Source organism: Poecilia reticulata, linkage group LG6 (genome assembly GCF_000633615.1).
Source record: "Poecilia reticulata strain Guanapo linkage group LG6, Guppy_female_1.0+MT, whole genome shotgun sequence".
In the NCBI taxonomy this organism is placed as follows: domain Eukaryota; kingdom Metazoa; phylum Chordata; class Actinopteri; order Cyprinodontiformes; family Poeciliidae; genus Poecilia; species Poecilia reticulata.
Genome location: NC_024336.1, coordinates 8,327,806 through 8,341,882, shown reverse-complemented (window position 1 = coordinate 8,341,882; position 14,077 = coordinate 8,327,806). Strand labels below are relative to the sequence as shown.

General features: G+C 40.8%; 1 protein-coding gene across 4 annotated transcripts in view; it reads right to left on the bottom strand.

Annotated features, from left to right (window-relative positions):
- cdk14 (cyclin dependent kinase 14) overlaps positions 1 to 14,077 on the bottom strand; it is a 173,809-nt gene that overhangs the window by 96,001 nt on the left and 63,731 nt on the right. For all 4 annotated transcript variants that reach the window (XM_008411053.2, XM_008411056.2, XM_008411054.2 and 1 more), the window contains 2 exons: positions 11,202 to 11,296; positions 9,724 to 9,786 (listed from right to left, as the gene is read on the bottom strand). In XM_008411053.2, coding sequence (XP_008409275.1) covers positions 9,724 to 9,786; positions 11,202 to 11,296 — 158 coding nt within the window. The remainder of the gene's footprint in view (positions 1 to 9,723; positions 9,787 to 11,201; positions 11,297 to 14,077) is intronic.

Here is a 14,077-nt window from a genome sequence, read left to right as displayed (position 1 = left end):
TTGGGGGACCTGTGGAAGCAGTGGACTGAGTCTGGAGTAGAAACATCCAGAGCCACCGTGCACAGGCATGTGCAGAAAATGGGCTACAGGTGCTGCATTCCCCAGGTCAAAGGTCAAGACACTTTTGAACCAGAAACAGCATCAGAAGCGCCTGACCTGGGCTACAGAGAAGCAGCACTGGACTGTTGCTTGGGTTATGACATTTAATTTCCCTTTGGCGCCGATAAAGACATTTAAAAATTGAACTGAACATAGTAACTCGACTCAGCTTGATTTGCAACAAAAGTGACAAAATTAAAGGGGCGTAATCATAGTACATGAAGGAGTTCCTATGATGTGTTCACCAGAAACGCAGTTGCACCAGGTGTTTGCTAATTGCTGCTGCCACTAGTCTGGAGGAGCTGAGTCACAGGAAGAGGTGCACTATGAAACAGAAGCTTGTTTTTTGGTCCATGGATGGTTGCCGTGGTAGATTAAAGGATTTCTCAACAGCAGTAGCAGCACTTCAAGTATTTTTAATGAGGGAATAACATTATAACATGATGTAAAGCTCAAAAGAGTGGATTTTACATATTACATCCCCTTTAACAAACTGTTGCACCAATGAGACACATCACTCAGCTCCAGGAAGAGCATCATGGGTATTTTTCTTGTTTAAAGTCATAATGTTTTGGCAGATTGGTGTATTTCAGGTGATTTGTTTCCTGCATTTGCTAATTAAAGTTTGTTCTGACACAAAAACATACAATTAAATTGGTTATTTTACTGCAATAAAATGCCCAGAAAAATATTATCAAAATGTCTGAATTCACATCCACTGACATGCCAAACAGGAAGATTAAATTACATTTAAATTTACATTTTTAATCCTAGTTAAAGTGCTGAACTGTTTCACAACGCTCCTCAAGCCGCTTCCAGCGATCTTCAACCCAACGTGAAGCGCCAACAAAAATGCTGTTTTTAACACGTTTCCTTCATAAAGTACCTGCTGCTGTCACTCTGACGGCTTCTAGAGGTAAACAATGCCCTGAACCCAGAGTCAGAGCTTGTTTTTCTTCTTGTGCCTCTGAGATCTGGCGGCACATCACCCCGCTTCTGTAGACACGTCAGTCAACAAATAACGAGGCGTGCGCCACGCAGCTCTTCATTTTATTCCAATTCCAGCAATCCACTCTCGTCTCTCTCCTCTCACTGATACTCTAGTTGTGGCCAATTAAGCTGATTGAAGCACCGTGGAGTCCAATCAGGGACGGGGGCCTTGTCTGGCATCTGGAGCCACCGGGTCAACAGCTTACTATTCCTCCACTCGGCGGGGCAGAGACGAGCCACAGCGAGGAAAATTAGCATAGAAGTGTGTGTTTGCTCATGTATATCAAAGACCCTTGTGAAAATTCTCACCCTGTCATGGGTCGGATAAAAAGGAAAGAAAACTCTCTTTTCTTCCCCTCTCTCTTCAAACCGGGCCATGAAGGAGCGTGATTCTTTTTCTGCTGCAAACACCTGACTTCTATTTGCATTTTAATATTATAGTGATGGAGGATGAAGGGGGCTGTTTATGCAGCTTTGACTGAGTAACATGACTCTGCTCTGCCTCCAACATGAAGCAGGCTTCAAGGCAAATAACACACAAAGTCCTAATATGAGGCCTGAAGGTTGGGCTAGTGCATCTCTATAGCGTGTCTTGTTGCTGGCAACAGATTGGAGGATGAAGGAAGTAACTACAAGTGTGACGACATAAATAAACCATGGAAACACACAGGTACATCCAATATGCCAAATGAATAGCCGAGGTAGAAAACTTTTTCTATGGAGAATGAGTTTAATAAAACAACAAAGAATATTTCAAAATAAAGAATGAAGATGAAAGAATGAATAACTTCTTTGGGTAGCCATAATATAAATGATTCACACAGGGAAATAGCAGATCTGCTCTCGTATCACAGTTTTATATTTGAGTCCGGTGAGTCTGCAGGCAGCATTTGGACTCGTATAACTCAGATTAATGGATCATTTGGTCTGCTGCTTCCTGATTTTGATACAAGTAGTTGTTTTATTATGTTTTCCATTCCTGGCCATAAGTTTGAATTTCCAGTTCCAGAAAAATCATGAGTGCTCCCAGAATTACGTCTTGAAGAGTTGAGGTTTTCAAAGCAGCCCAAGCCTTAGATCCTGCCAAATTACAGTGAGTCTGTGTTTGGTGGCAGATGTGCCCGGGTAAAACAACAGAGTTAGTCTTAATGTTTTGGCTCATTAATCTAGCTCTTTGTTATTGATTGAAACAATATCCCTCAAGGATCTTCTTCTTCTTATGTTCCATGTGTGAGTTTGTTTAATCATGATGCATTATTAGTTCCTTACTGTGGGAGAAATGAGCTGTCTGATTGGAGTTAAATCATCCATTAACATAATCCATCACCTGAAGAATGACCCCACTGCACAGAAAATAATCCATCATCAGCACACTGATAAACACGCTGCCATTTCTCTAATGAATAAATACTTATTGCAGTCATACCCAGGGCAATCAGAGCTCTGTGTCAAGATAAGCATTATGAAAAAGTGGGTTGCCTCTGAGTTATCCATGTATGGAATGTAGTGGAGTGTGTGTTTTGTCTGATATTCAATGTGCAGCAAAGAATGAGGCTATGAATCAAAGTGACAGCAGTACACCGGGGTTCATAGTTAGTTGTGTACCTTCTCTAGAACAAAGTAAAGGAAAATGGAGTCAGGCAGTTCGGCAGCAGAAGTAACATGTCAGACATGAAGATGAAACATAGCAATCCAGCTTCCACATCTGGAGACAGCAGCATCAGAACAGACTGCTAGATACCTGGTAAAAGAGTGTCCAAGTCTGGGAAGCAGTAGGTACTTACACAGAGTATGTATGTCATTAGATTAAACATTTCTAAGCAGAGACTTCATGTACAGAGATTTCAAAATTGAAAATATTTCAAGTTTGGTTGCTGTTGTGGCTATCGCCTCCCGTGTGTTAGATTTGACTCTGTGAAGTGGAAATTTTTGCCTGTCTCTTGTCATTGCTCATGTATCGAGCCCATAAGGCTTCAGGAAGGTACTCCGGTTTGCAGAACATTCCCAGATCAGTTATCCACACCACTGCTCTGGTATCGGCCTGGTGGTGATTCCAACGAGTCTCTGGAGAAAATTGCAATGCACCTTTACAGACTCCAGAACAGAAAATCAGACTAACATCTAGTGAAGATCTGCCTGCACTGATTATACTGACTCTAAAATAATACAAACCAGAAATAGAAACAGGTTTACGTTTAAAGTAGGTAGTGCTCATACTAAGCTATAACCATGGCTGCAGTTTTAGTTACCAACAGTGAAACAAGAACTAAACCCATGAGATGTTGCAATAAAAAAATGTGCCTATTCAGCTGTTGTTAGCACATCCAATGAGGTAAGACTGAACTATTATTATAAGCAGGTGTGAATGTGATTGACAGCTTGTATCTATGCTTAAGATTCTGTAGTAATTATTGAGTTGCTGACAGAATGTAGTTTATTTTAATGTTTGTGTGTTTTTTGCTAGAGCTGCTGTATGCTTTGTGACTTCCATCTGGTGCTAAGCGCATATTGTCATCTGGCATAATGTAGTTTATTTTACTACTACAATTTTTCACTGTGGATTTCTTTGCTTAAATAATGCATTTGACAATTAAAAGGTGGTGCCTTTTTTTGGTCAAAACCTTTTTTTTTGGCAAAAAAAAATGTCTTAAGTTATTGTCTTAGGAAAGTGGCAATATTTGATTGTTGTTTTTCTGGATCCTGAGCTGGATCTGATAAACTCTAATGGAGTTTTCAAACAGGACAGTCCGGGAGACTAGGTTCGCTTTCACACTGGTCAAACAATCCAAATTCTTTGAGGAACCTGCTCACCCACCTGGCCTGTGGGGGCGCTGCACCAAGAACCACTGAAGGAAACAACATGAAAACCTCTGAAGAAGATATAAGCCTAAGTCCTTTCTTATAAAATGTAAAAAAAAAAATGTAAGTGGCATGAGAATTTGGCGGCTGTAGGATTTTTCTTTTGTTTTTGGCAAATGTGCCAAACAAACATTCCTCAACAATGGGCTGAGCACAAGCTAGTTAGCGGATGTTAGACACATCCATTTGTCTTGGTTGTATTTACCCAGAATGCCCTGCATTATAGGATCTGGTCAGCTTGGTCTTCAAACCCCATCAGAGTTCTTCTCTTCAACTGAACTGAGATCTAAGTTTGTAGGCTGCCAGAGGTCACTGTTTTCATTTGCATCAGATTTTCACTGCACATTCACACTTCCCCAAACAAAACCCAACTTTCTAGAGTTGACTAAATATTGCTAGTGTGAATGCTCTCTAAAAGACTGATTCATCTGACCTCAACAAGGTCCCCACACCGTTTTCTGAAAATCCAATTTTATTGTTTAGGAAGATTGTTTTTTTGCTGTTGTTTTTTTTTTTTTTGCAATTTCGGAAATAAAATGGGACAAGTAGGAAAATCCCTGAGTCTGTGCATATCAAACTAGGCCTGGATTAATAAGAATATGGATAAAAACCTTTACTTTAATCCTGGAAACAGGCCTAAAATATAATTGCCAATATTTAAGTTGCAGTAACACCAACTCACAAATATTGTTTTAATCTGAAAAAAGGCCAAAAATTATACTTTTTTTCTGTTCCTGTAAACAGAGCCAACAGGACACGCCAGATTCAAACAGTGACAGCACAGAAGTTAGCATTACAGAAACAAATGCTCACAGTTACAATCCCCCCCAGCACCGGTTCACTGAAATGAGTAAACACGATGAAATCAGTGAGATCAAATGAAGGAGTGTTAAATGGAGTGAAAGACTCGACCATCTGCCAGCAGGCACAGAAAAGAGCCTCCATCTTTTCCACTAAGCATCAGTAAAGTGTTGTCTTTAATGGGCTGAATCAGCGACAGCGTCAACCTGCTCAACCAGAGAAGCTGCCAGCAAACGGCTGTAAAGCTCCACAAAGATCCAGAGTCATTCTTGGCACATGTTTAAATGTTGAGCCGGGGCGTATCGCAGTCATCCGCTGTGTGATTCTACTCCTGCTGGAACACCTCAACTGTACTAACACAAGAAATCACTTGTTGGGTTCTGTGGAGATGTTCTAAACAGCACCATCAAACCATCACACCAAACAGTGGAATGAAAACACTGTACAGAAGGCAGAAAGGTGAATGAAAGAAGTCAAATTTGGATCAGGAACTTGGTATATTTGAGTTATCTCATCTGGAACATTTGGTTAAACTTTATATCCAAAATCAAGGCAAGAGATTGAAGCAGCACGTCTTACAATCCCTCATTACAGTTGTGGAAAACTTTTTGCTCATAAAAAGCAGCTTCGACATTTATTAGAAATGTAAAAATTCATCTTTTATGGCAGATAAAATGAATCTGCTATTATCCTGGTAAAAAAAAAATGCAACCTTTAAAGTGAGAACATTTCCTTAGCAGATTTTAATGTTAGCAAGGTTATATATATCACTGGAGGTGGAAGTATTGCCAGTGGGACAATACTGGCAATATATGTCACAGTCACAGAGTTACACAGAGAAGGATCTCCAGCTCCTGATTGCATGGCAGCCTCGCTCCTGTCAGTCTGCCCCAAAGCAGCTGAGGCTACACTGTAGCTTACCTCCATCAGTGTGTAAATGGGTGAATGACTGACTATTATGTGAAGCACTTCGGGGTCCCCTGGACTAGACAAACTGATACAGAAGTACAGGACAATTACATTTATCATTTAGCTTCCTCTTTGCACATCTTTCTGGATCAGCCAGATTTCTGGGTCCTCTCTATCTCCCTCACAGATCTGTGAACGTGGCATTGAACTTAACTGCTCCAAGTAAAGTAAAAAGTTCCTTAAAGTTAAAAATGTGTAACTTAAGTTAATTCAACATAAGTAAGTTGTCATCATTAACACAAAATAATTAATGTAAATAACTCCATAGCATGAACTGCAGTCCAAATGCACGTTTTAGAGTGCAGAGCCAGGAGACATGTCTTAGTGCTGTCAATCAACTCACCTTTACTGTCATCATTGGTGGAAATGCCAACTAGCCTTAGCATTCAAAACAGGGTCTGCTGACAGGGAGAAACTGTAGTGTAGCAGAGTGCAGGGGTGAAGGGTCAAGGAGCAACTCACACAAATGGACATGATCAACAGCAATAAGACCCTCCTCACCCCCTTCCTGACTGTGATTGGTTGTTTCTAGATATCAGTGGGAGGAGAAGGAGGAACTTTTTTTTTTCTTCAAAATTATCTTTCTAATACCATTCTGTAAGAACGTAGTGAATTTCAACAAATATGTCAATAAAATATTCTTTTCATAAAAGTTACAAACTGTAGCTTTAACATGACTTCTGCTCACCAAAGCTCAGTCTTGGAGCTTCAATCCAAAGCCAAGCTTCAGCCTATAGAGCATCCATCCACTACTCCTCCAGACTAGCAGCAGCAGCTGTTAAGCAAACACCTGGTGGAGCTGCTGAGCTTATCATACAAGCTTCAATAGTCCTAATAATAGTTGTCACAGGCATCAATTAACAGCACAGAGAATCATAGTTGTGATGATGTGGAAAGGCTAGAAGGCTCTTAAAGAAACGGAGGTCAATTTCAAGGCGTCAAATATGGCTGTGATGTCAAATTTCTTTTAAGTCTTTTAAAATATGCAGTATTTTTATAGCTGAAGAGGTTTTTAAAGCCTGATTTTGGTTACAGAACCTCCTGAAAAATCAGCCACCATGCTGACATACCTAACTGTTGCTGTGGGAAAACGTAGTGAGCCAACATGCCAGTCAGCTGCATGTCTCTGTCAGTGAGATTTCTATTCAACTTCCTTGCCATCCTCGCTGAAGAATGTATAAGAGGAATGTTGCCATGTGTTACATTCCTGTCTGCTTTACATCACAAAATGAGGTGCATGTATTTGAATAATTAGTAGTGCAGATAAAATATGCCAACAGTGTTATTTTAAAAACTAGTGTTTCTTGGGAATAAAGGTGCTAATTATGCTCCCACGATAGTAGATGAGCTATTTCTTCCATATTTGTACCCGGTGTGCTAACAATGCTGACAACTGAAGAGCTTTCAGTTTTCACTAAATTTAATTATGAGGGACAAATGCTCCCCGATTCTGGGTATGTGGGCATCACTTTACCTTTGATATATGAGGATGTCAGTGAGTCAGGCTCCTTCATCTGACTGGGCCTAATGTAATATAAAGCACTTCAGCAGCAGTCAGAGTGAGGTCATCCTGCCTGGCGTTGGATTACAGCCGTCCTGCTAACAAACTACAGTCAATGGGGCAGGAAGGGTTAATGGCGCTGTGCCGTTTCCACTGGGTTTCACCCAGGACCAACCAGTTCAGGCGCAGACCTCAGATCAGTTTGAGTGGAGCTGCAGTGACTCTCGCATGCTCTCACCACTCTGCTGATGGCCGTTAATTACAGCAGCAGGGACTGTTACGACTACGTCCCCGCATGTTAATTTGGTCAGGCAGCAGAGACACTAATAGCTTTTATGCAGCTGATTAGTAAACAACAGCACATCTGTGTGACATTAACGCTCCTCGTGGTGCTTCTGCTCAGGTTGGTGCTGGCCTGTGGCTGAACTGAACATCAGTCTGCCTCCTGTAGGCTCAGTCAGAGGCTGGAAGGGGAAGGTAAAGTGAAAGAGTTCAGTTAAAATGGGTGAAAAGGTTAAATAGGTTACATTCCATGTTTGTTGGAATATTTTCAGTGTTCTATTAAAAAGTTACCTTAGTGTTCTATCAAAATAGGAAATTCTGTGTTATTAGAGGGGGTCGTAAGTATTTGCAGATTTTAGCTAGCTGTAGGCGGCTACCACCAAGAGTACCAGATGCCTACTTTCTATATTAATATTACAGGTCAGAAAATCACACCAAATGCTAGTGACCAGGACCACTTTAGGATATAAAACCTTTGCAGAGTGCTGCCACCACCCAAACCCTGGTTATGCCCCTTCTGAAGCGATGGACAGTGGAAGCATCTATATTTGAGGCTTACCCAACACCATGCTGCACAGAACAGCAGAGAGGAAGTGATGGACTACTGCGGTGCTTCTCAATTCCGGTCCTCAGGCCCCCCTGCCCTGCATGTTTTAGGTGTTTTCCTTCTACCTCACACTTGGATTGAATCTGTGGGTGATTAACAGGTTTCTGCACCACTTGATGGTCATGCAATCATTTGAATCAGCTGTTCTGGAATAGAGGCACATCTAAAACATGCAGAGCAGGGGGGCGTGAGGACTGGAATTGAGAAGCACTGGACTACTGTAACCATCCTCATAATGATATGTGGTTCCAATTCACAACATGTCATGTCTGCATAAAGTCACGAACCCTATCAACACGTTGGAAACTCTGTGGCAGGATTCTCACTGTTAGGTAACAGAGTTGATGGGTGTGATGTGAACACCTCGCTCGACTCTCCTGCAGTAATCTCACATCATCCATGTGACTTGCACGGCTACAGGCAGCAGGAGAAACACATAGAGCTTCTGTAAATCTGTGGTGTTGAAACGTATGAGCTGCTGGATGACAGATGGAGCCTGAACTGTCACCTCCCTGCATGACAGAACATCCCAACACCCCCTCCACCACCACGTTGCCTGGTTCACCACATTATTGCTTCTTCCCACCTGTTAATTTATGTTAGCTGGGTCCTGCAGTCCTGCAAACACAAGGCAGTGACTCAGAGCGTTGCACAGTCATACAGGACAGGCTGGACAGGCTCGCAGTTTCACCAGCACAGACTGCCATCCCTGTGTTGTCTAAAGGAGGTGAAAATGAACTAATCACTCTTTAAAGATGACAAAAAAGTAACTTTCTGCTTTTGTATTTGCTGATAATGGATTCAAATGGTGGAGTGAGCTAAATCATCCTCCTGCCATAGTTTACCTGCTATATGTATGGCAGGAGTCCTACAGATTATTTAGCAAGACGTTTGTGTACTTTTCAGTGATATTCTAATTGTTATTACACACCCATATGTTGTTTGTTGCTATGGTTTCACAATTATTGTTTTTTTCTTTCTCTCCAGGTGTAGAAGTACAGGTATACTGACAGAAAAATGAATTCTTAATCTGTTGGTTCTGTGGTTTTTCTTGGTGTTTGCAGATCTTATCCATTCAGTCTGACTGAGCTTGGCTGTTTCGCAAAGACAAACAAACAAAAATTTTAGTCTGAAGATTTTCACCTTTTGAGACAAACCCCAAAAGTTGATTCTACAAAGTATTAGACATGAAAGATCTGAATGCATACACACACACCACACTTTTCAGATCTTAATTTGTGAAGGTTTGGAAAACCATTCAACATGACATTCTTAAGTCAATGTGAGCATGTCTGTTGGGACCAGCTGTTTACTTCTCTCTCAGAGACCCAACACACTGTCCCAGTGGCTACAGAACTCTGTCACAGGATCATCATCAAGATCAGCAGCACAAAACAAGAACCTCTGAACTTCCAGAACAGAGAAGCTTCCAAGAACTGATCACATGATAAAGTTTCCAACCCTCAAAATAAAGTTGTAAAATTATATAAATAATGAAAACAAATATCTGTCTTCCTGGTAGGGATTGGAGGTTGTGTTCACTAAATCCAGGTTGATCACTGACTTAGAGAAACAAACTGGATAAAAAATCCAGGCTCTAGAAGAGAAGCATTACCTTCACGTTGTCTGGGTGGAGACCACCTGGGTGTTTGTCCATGTACTGACACAGGTCTGTGTGCTGCAACATGAAGACAAGAGCAGTTATCATTTTTATTTCAATCAATTTTACAAAATGCTTTGCTTACTACAGTTGACTTGTCCTGTACTACAGTTGAATACAAAGTTCACTAAAGCAGCAGGAAATTCAGATTGATCTATATGTTATTTTAACAGCAGCAATGAATGAATTGTAGTTTTTCTGTCTTTAATAGAGGCACTCAGATCATAATTTGATACCTGTTGATCTCCAAGCAAAGACACTTCATACAGTAATAATATCTGCATTTCTTCTCTTTTCAGGGGACCACAACACGGGAAGAGTGTTTGCATTTTGTCAAAGTTGACCACGTGAACCGACAGAGTCCGGACATGTTTGGCAGGCAGGCAGCGTTTTGGTACTTTGTGAGCAGATTTATGGATAGAGGAGGCAGTGGTTCGGAAATCACAGAGATATTTACAATCTCCCACTGCTGCTCACACCAAAGGAGCCTGCTGAATAATTCACATGCAGACATGCCTGTCCATCTCCCACAAAGCTATGCACCATATCTCTGTTTTCATCTTTCCCCTTTTTATTTCCATTATCTCCATCTCTCTGTAATACTCACCACTGATTTAACCTATCAGTTTTCTGGCCTCACATTACGCCCTCCTGCTGTCACTCTCCATTAGCTTTTAGAAAAATCTATAATGTGTTTTTCTACATCCTTATGAGCCGAACTTGACATTAACTTGAAGTTTTCCACCAGCAATAAATAAACCCACCTCTAGCAGTCAGTCTGCTGCATATGGGAAGGATTTACTGTTTTGAACAGAAGATAAGAGAAGATCCAACAGGATCAATAACCTATATATAACTTATATAAATCTATATAAATAGAATCTGCTGAGTTCTACTCTTAACTCACAAGCAGAACCAGATTATAAACCGCATCAGACCACTCCATTTACCTCACCCTTGCTGAAAAGCTGAGTAAGACGAAGGAGGGATCCAGATCCCTTCAGATCCTGATGAAGGCAGCTTGTGATCTTCCGCTCACAAGCCGAAGATCAAAGATTCATCTGAATAGAAATGCAGCCCTGCAATGGAGCAGCAACCTGCCCAGGGCGGACCCCGCCTCCCACCCAGTGGCTACTGAAGAGAGGCACCCCCCCCCCAACAACACACACCTTTATTACTTTAGTAAAACCTGAAGAAAATCCATGAGAGCTTTTGTTTTTAAAGGCCTGTGAACCAAGTAAGCGTTTACCAGTTAAAATATTCGCAGCTCGTGTTCCAGAGAACTGGGTATGAAAAACTAAAAGGTCTCACACAGCAAAAAATAAATATAGATACTCATCAGAACTATGGTTTCCCTGAAGTCAGACTTTTAATCTACATTTGGAGCTCTGTGGTCCACCCATCACACAGCTGGGGTCAGAGTTCAAACTTACCACATACTCAAACACCAGAGTCAGGGTTTCCTTGGTGTGGATGATGTCATGGAGGAGCACGATGTTGGCATGCTTCAGTCCTTTCAGAAGAGACGCTGCAAACAGAGAGCAGCAGAATTAGAGACACAGTTTGATGTGTTACAGTAGATGATGCAGCCAGATAAATGGCTGCTCTGTGATCATTAGCTGGAGTGTTGGAGCGCTTCAGTACCTGCAGGGATTAGGGAAGGATTACAACACGCACAGAAAACACAGGCTGGATTCAGCTTCAGAGCTTCTCATACTCACTTTTTAACACATTTATGAAGTAAGAGGTGTTTCTAATCAGCAGTGAGGAGATTCTCTGGAGGGATGATTCATTTACCAACTGGATTTATGCTTCATACAAGTAAGAGTTGAACATGGAAATGTTTATCTCAGTTCAAATATTTGTAATGTCATAAAGTTGACATAAAACCCCAGTAATCCTTCTGCCAGCACATCATTAAACTGATGAAGTTTGATGAAGATCATCTGGAGCCAAAGAGACTCGGATCATACCAGGTCTACAGTTCAGTGGGTGGGACAGAACTTTAGCAGTTATTTTTAATGTTTAGTTTTTCTTTTGCTATTTAAGTAAAATACAATGTCATTGAACATATTTGTACATTTTTCTTACTACCAGGAGTTATTACATTTCTTTGGGAGCAGCTGTTCTGTGTTTAGGTGAATGTAGATACAGTGTTCTGCTGGCAGCAACCACAAAACAGAAAACTGACAACAAAAAACAAACATTCTTTAGAAACATGGCCACCTAATTATCCACATTACCCTATTTAAATAATAAATAAAGTTTATCTTCTTTTTCCTCCAACATAAATTTGTTCCACACAAAGGATTTAGTTCAACTTTGTCCTTCAGTCCCATGACTACAGGTCTATAAAATGCACTTTCTTCAGTCATTATCTACAGACCTCAAAACTCAATGTATTTCTAGCCTAGTTTCTAGTGTATATATCTTAGTTATAAATCTTACATATAGGAGCTTGTTTTAAGTCAATAATTACTTATAAAAGTAACCTTGTTCAACTGGCAGATTATGTCACTTATAACATCTGAAAAATCTCTTGCTATAAGAGAAATTATCTGATAGTGGAATAAGTACTTTTTCATCAATATTAAGGATTTTTGAACTTACAGCAAGCTCTTGAAGAGTTACTTAGAAGTTTGTTTTCTTATTTCAAGTCTTCTAAAATATTTGCGCTAGAATCTAGACTAAATACCTGTTAGGTTTTGCATTTCTGCAGTGCAAACTAATGAAAAGCAACAATGAAATTTGTTACAGTTGCAAAAAAACGTAATATCCCTCAAACTTGTGTGGACAAAGGCAGACAAGGGAAAATTATAACATCATATTTAATTGTGCTGCTTTGATTCTATTTCTGTTTGCTGATTTAATGAGAAGCAAGAGAAGGATTTGTGTTTTTTTGTCTCTATAGTCTTACCTTAACTGGTCTGAGATCAGTGATTACTAATCTCTGATCATCTATTTGAACTGGCAAAGGACCAATGAAATAAGAAGTTTTCACTTGTTTCCTTGTTTACAAAAGCTCTACTGTATTGACTGAACATCAGCAAAGGTTTTGAAGCTTCAATTACTGAGATACAGTTCAGTCAAGGAGCAGTAAAAGGAATCTGTTTTATTTGGACCACATATTAGAGCAACATAAGCTTGGTTTATATTCACAGGACTAAGTGGGTTTTCAGATGGTTACCAATGGGATTAATGTTTAAGTTCTGTTTCAAAGGCACAGGGAGGCTTTGATGGACAGATCGTTGGAAAGTTGCCTGGTGCCAGAGCCTCATCAATGCATTCATCCTGGAGGAGAAGCTAAAGGTTGTTCAAAATAATAGAAGCAGATCAAAGACAGAACTACGTGTGGATCTGCAGCCTGATACCTCCAGGATCCTGTCACCAGCTTGTGGAGACGTGCACAGCCTCCCTGGATACATGGACACACATGCACACACACACACACACACACGCACGCACACACGCACACACACACACACACACACACACATGGATGGAGTAGTTTACAGAGGGGTAATGCTGGTCACATATCTGCGCTGTGCGCTTCTTACTCAGAAAGTGCTGAATTAGTCCAATTTCAAAGCACCCATCTGATCTGTTCTCAGGGAGAGTTGAGCCTCTGTATGACAGAAGCGTCTTCTCATCTCAGGTTCATTTCCATATGAGCGCGTCGTGTGGAGCAGAGGCTTTTACTTTCAGCAAAGTCAGGAAAGTCAGGAACTTCTGGGGTGTTTTTTTTTTTTTTTACAGAACCTAATTACTGAGTACCTTCTGAACTAATCAGACTTTTTCTAGTGTGCATATCCAGTGTGAGGGCTAAAACTGACCGCTTACATGGACTTCACCGGCTGATGCTGAGAGGCCCCTCCTCCAGCAGAACATCCACTGCTGCGGTAGAGTTCAGAATGTGAATTAAACAGAAGCTTCAAAGCAGTTATTGGCTTTAAAACCAAACACTGCCACTCTGAAACGTGTGTGAGTATGTAACTGGAGCAGGCTGGAAATAAAGATGACACTCAGCCCATACATGTGACACGCGAAGACATATTTGTTACTAGAATAAAAAATAACCTAGTTAAATCTACTGTACTGAACTTTACTGTGCTGTACTGTGGCATCTTAAAAATGTACAAACCCAAATCATAGGAGTTAAAAAGGAGACTTCATGACGCAGAGCAGTACCAAAGAGCAAGAAGAGAAAGACGAAGTTCAAATGATCTTTTCTATTGATCAAAACGGGTAATGATCATATCCATCCCTGACCTCCTGCCTGGTCAACTGTTTCCTTTGCCTCCAAATCTGA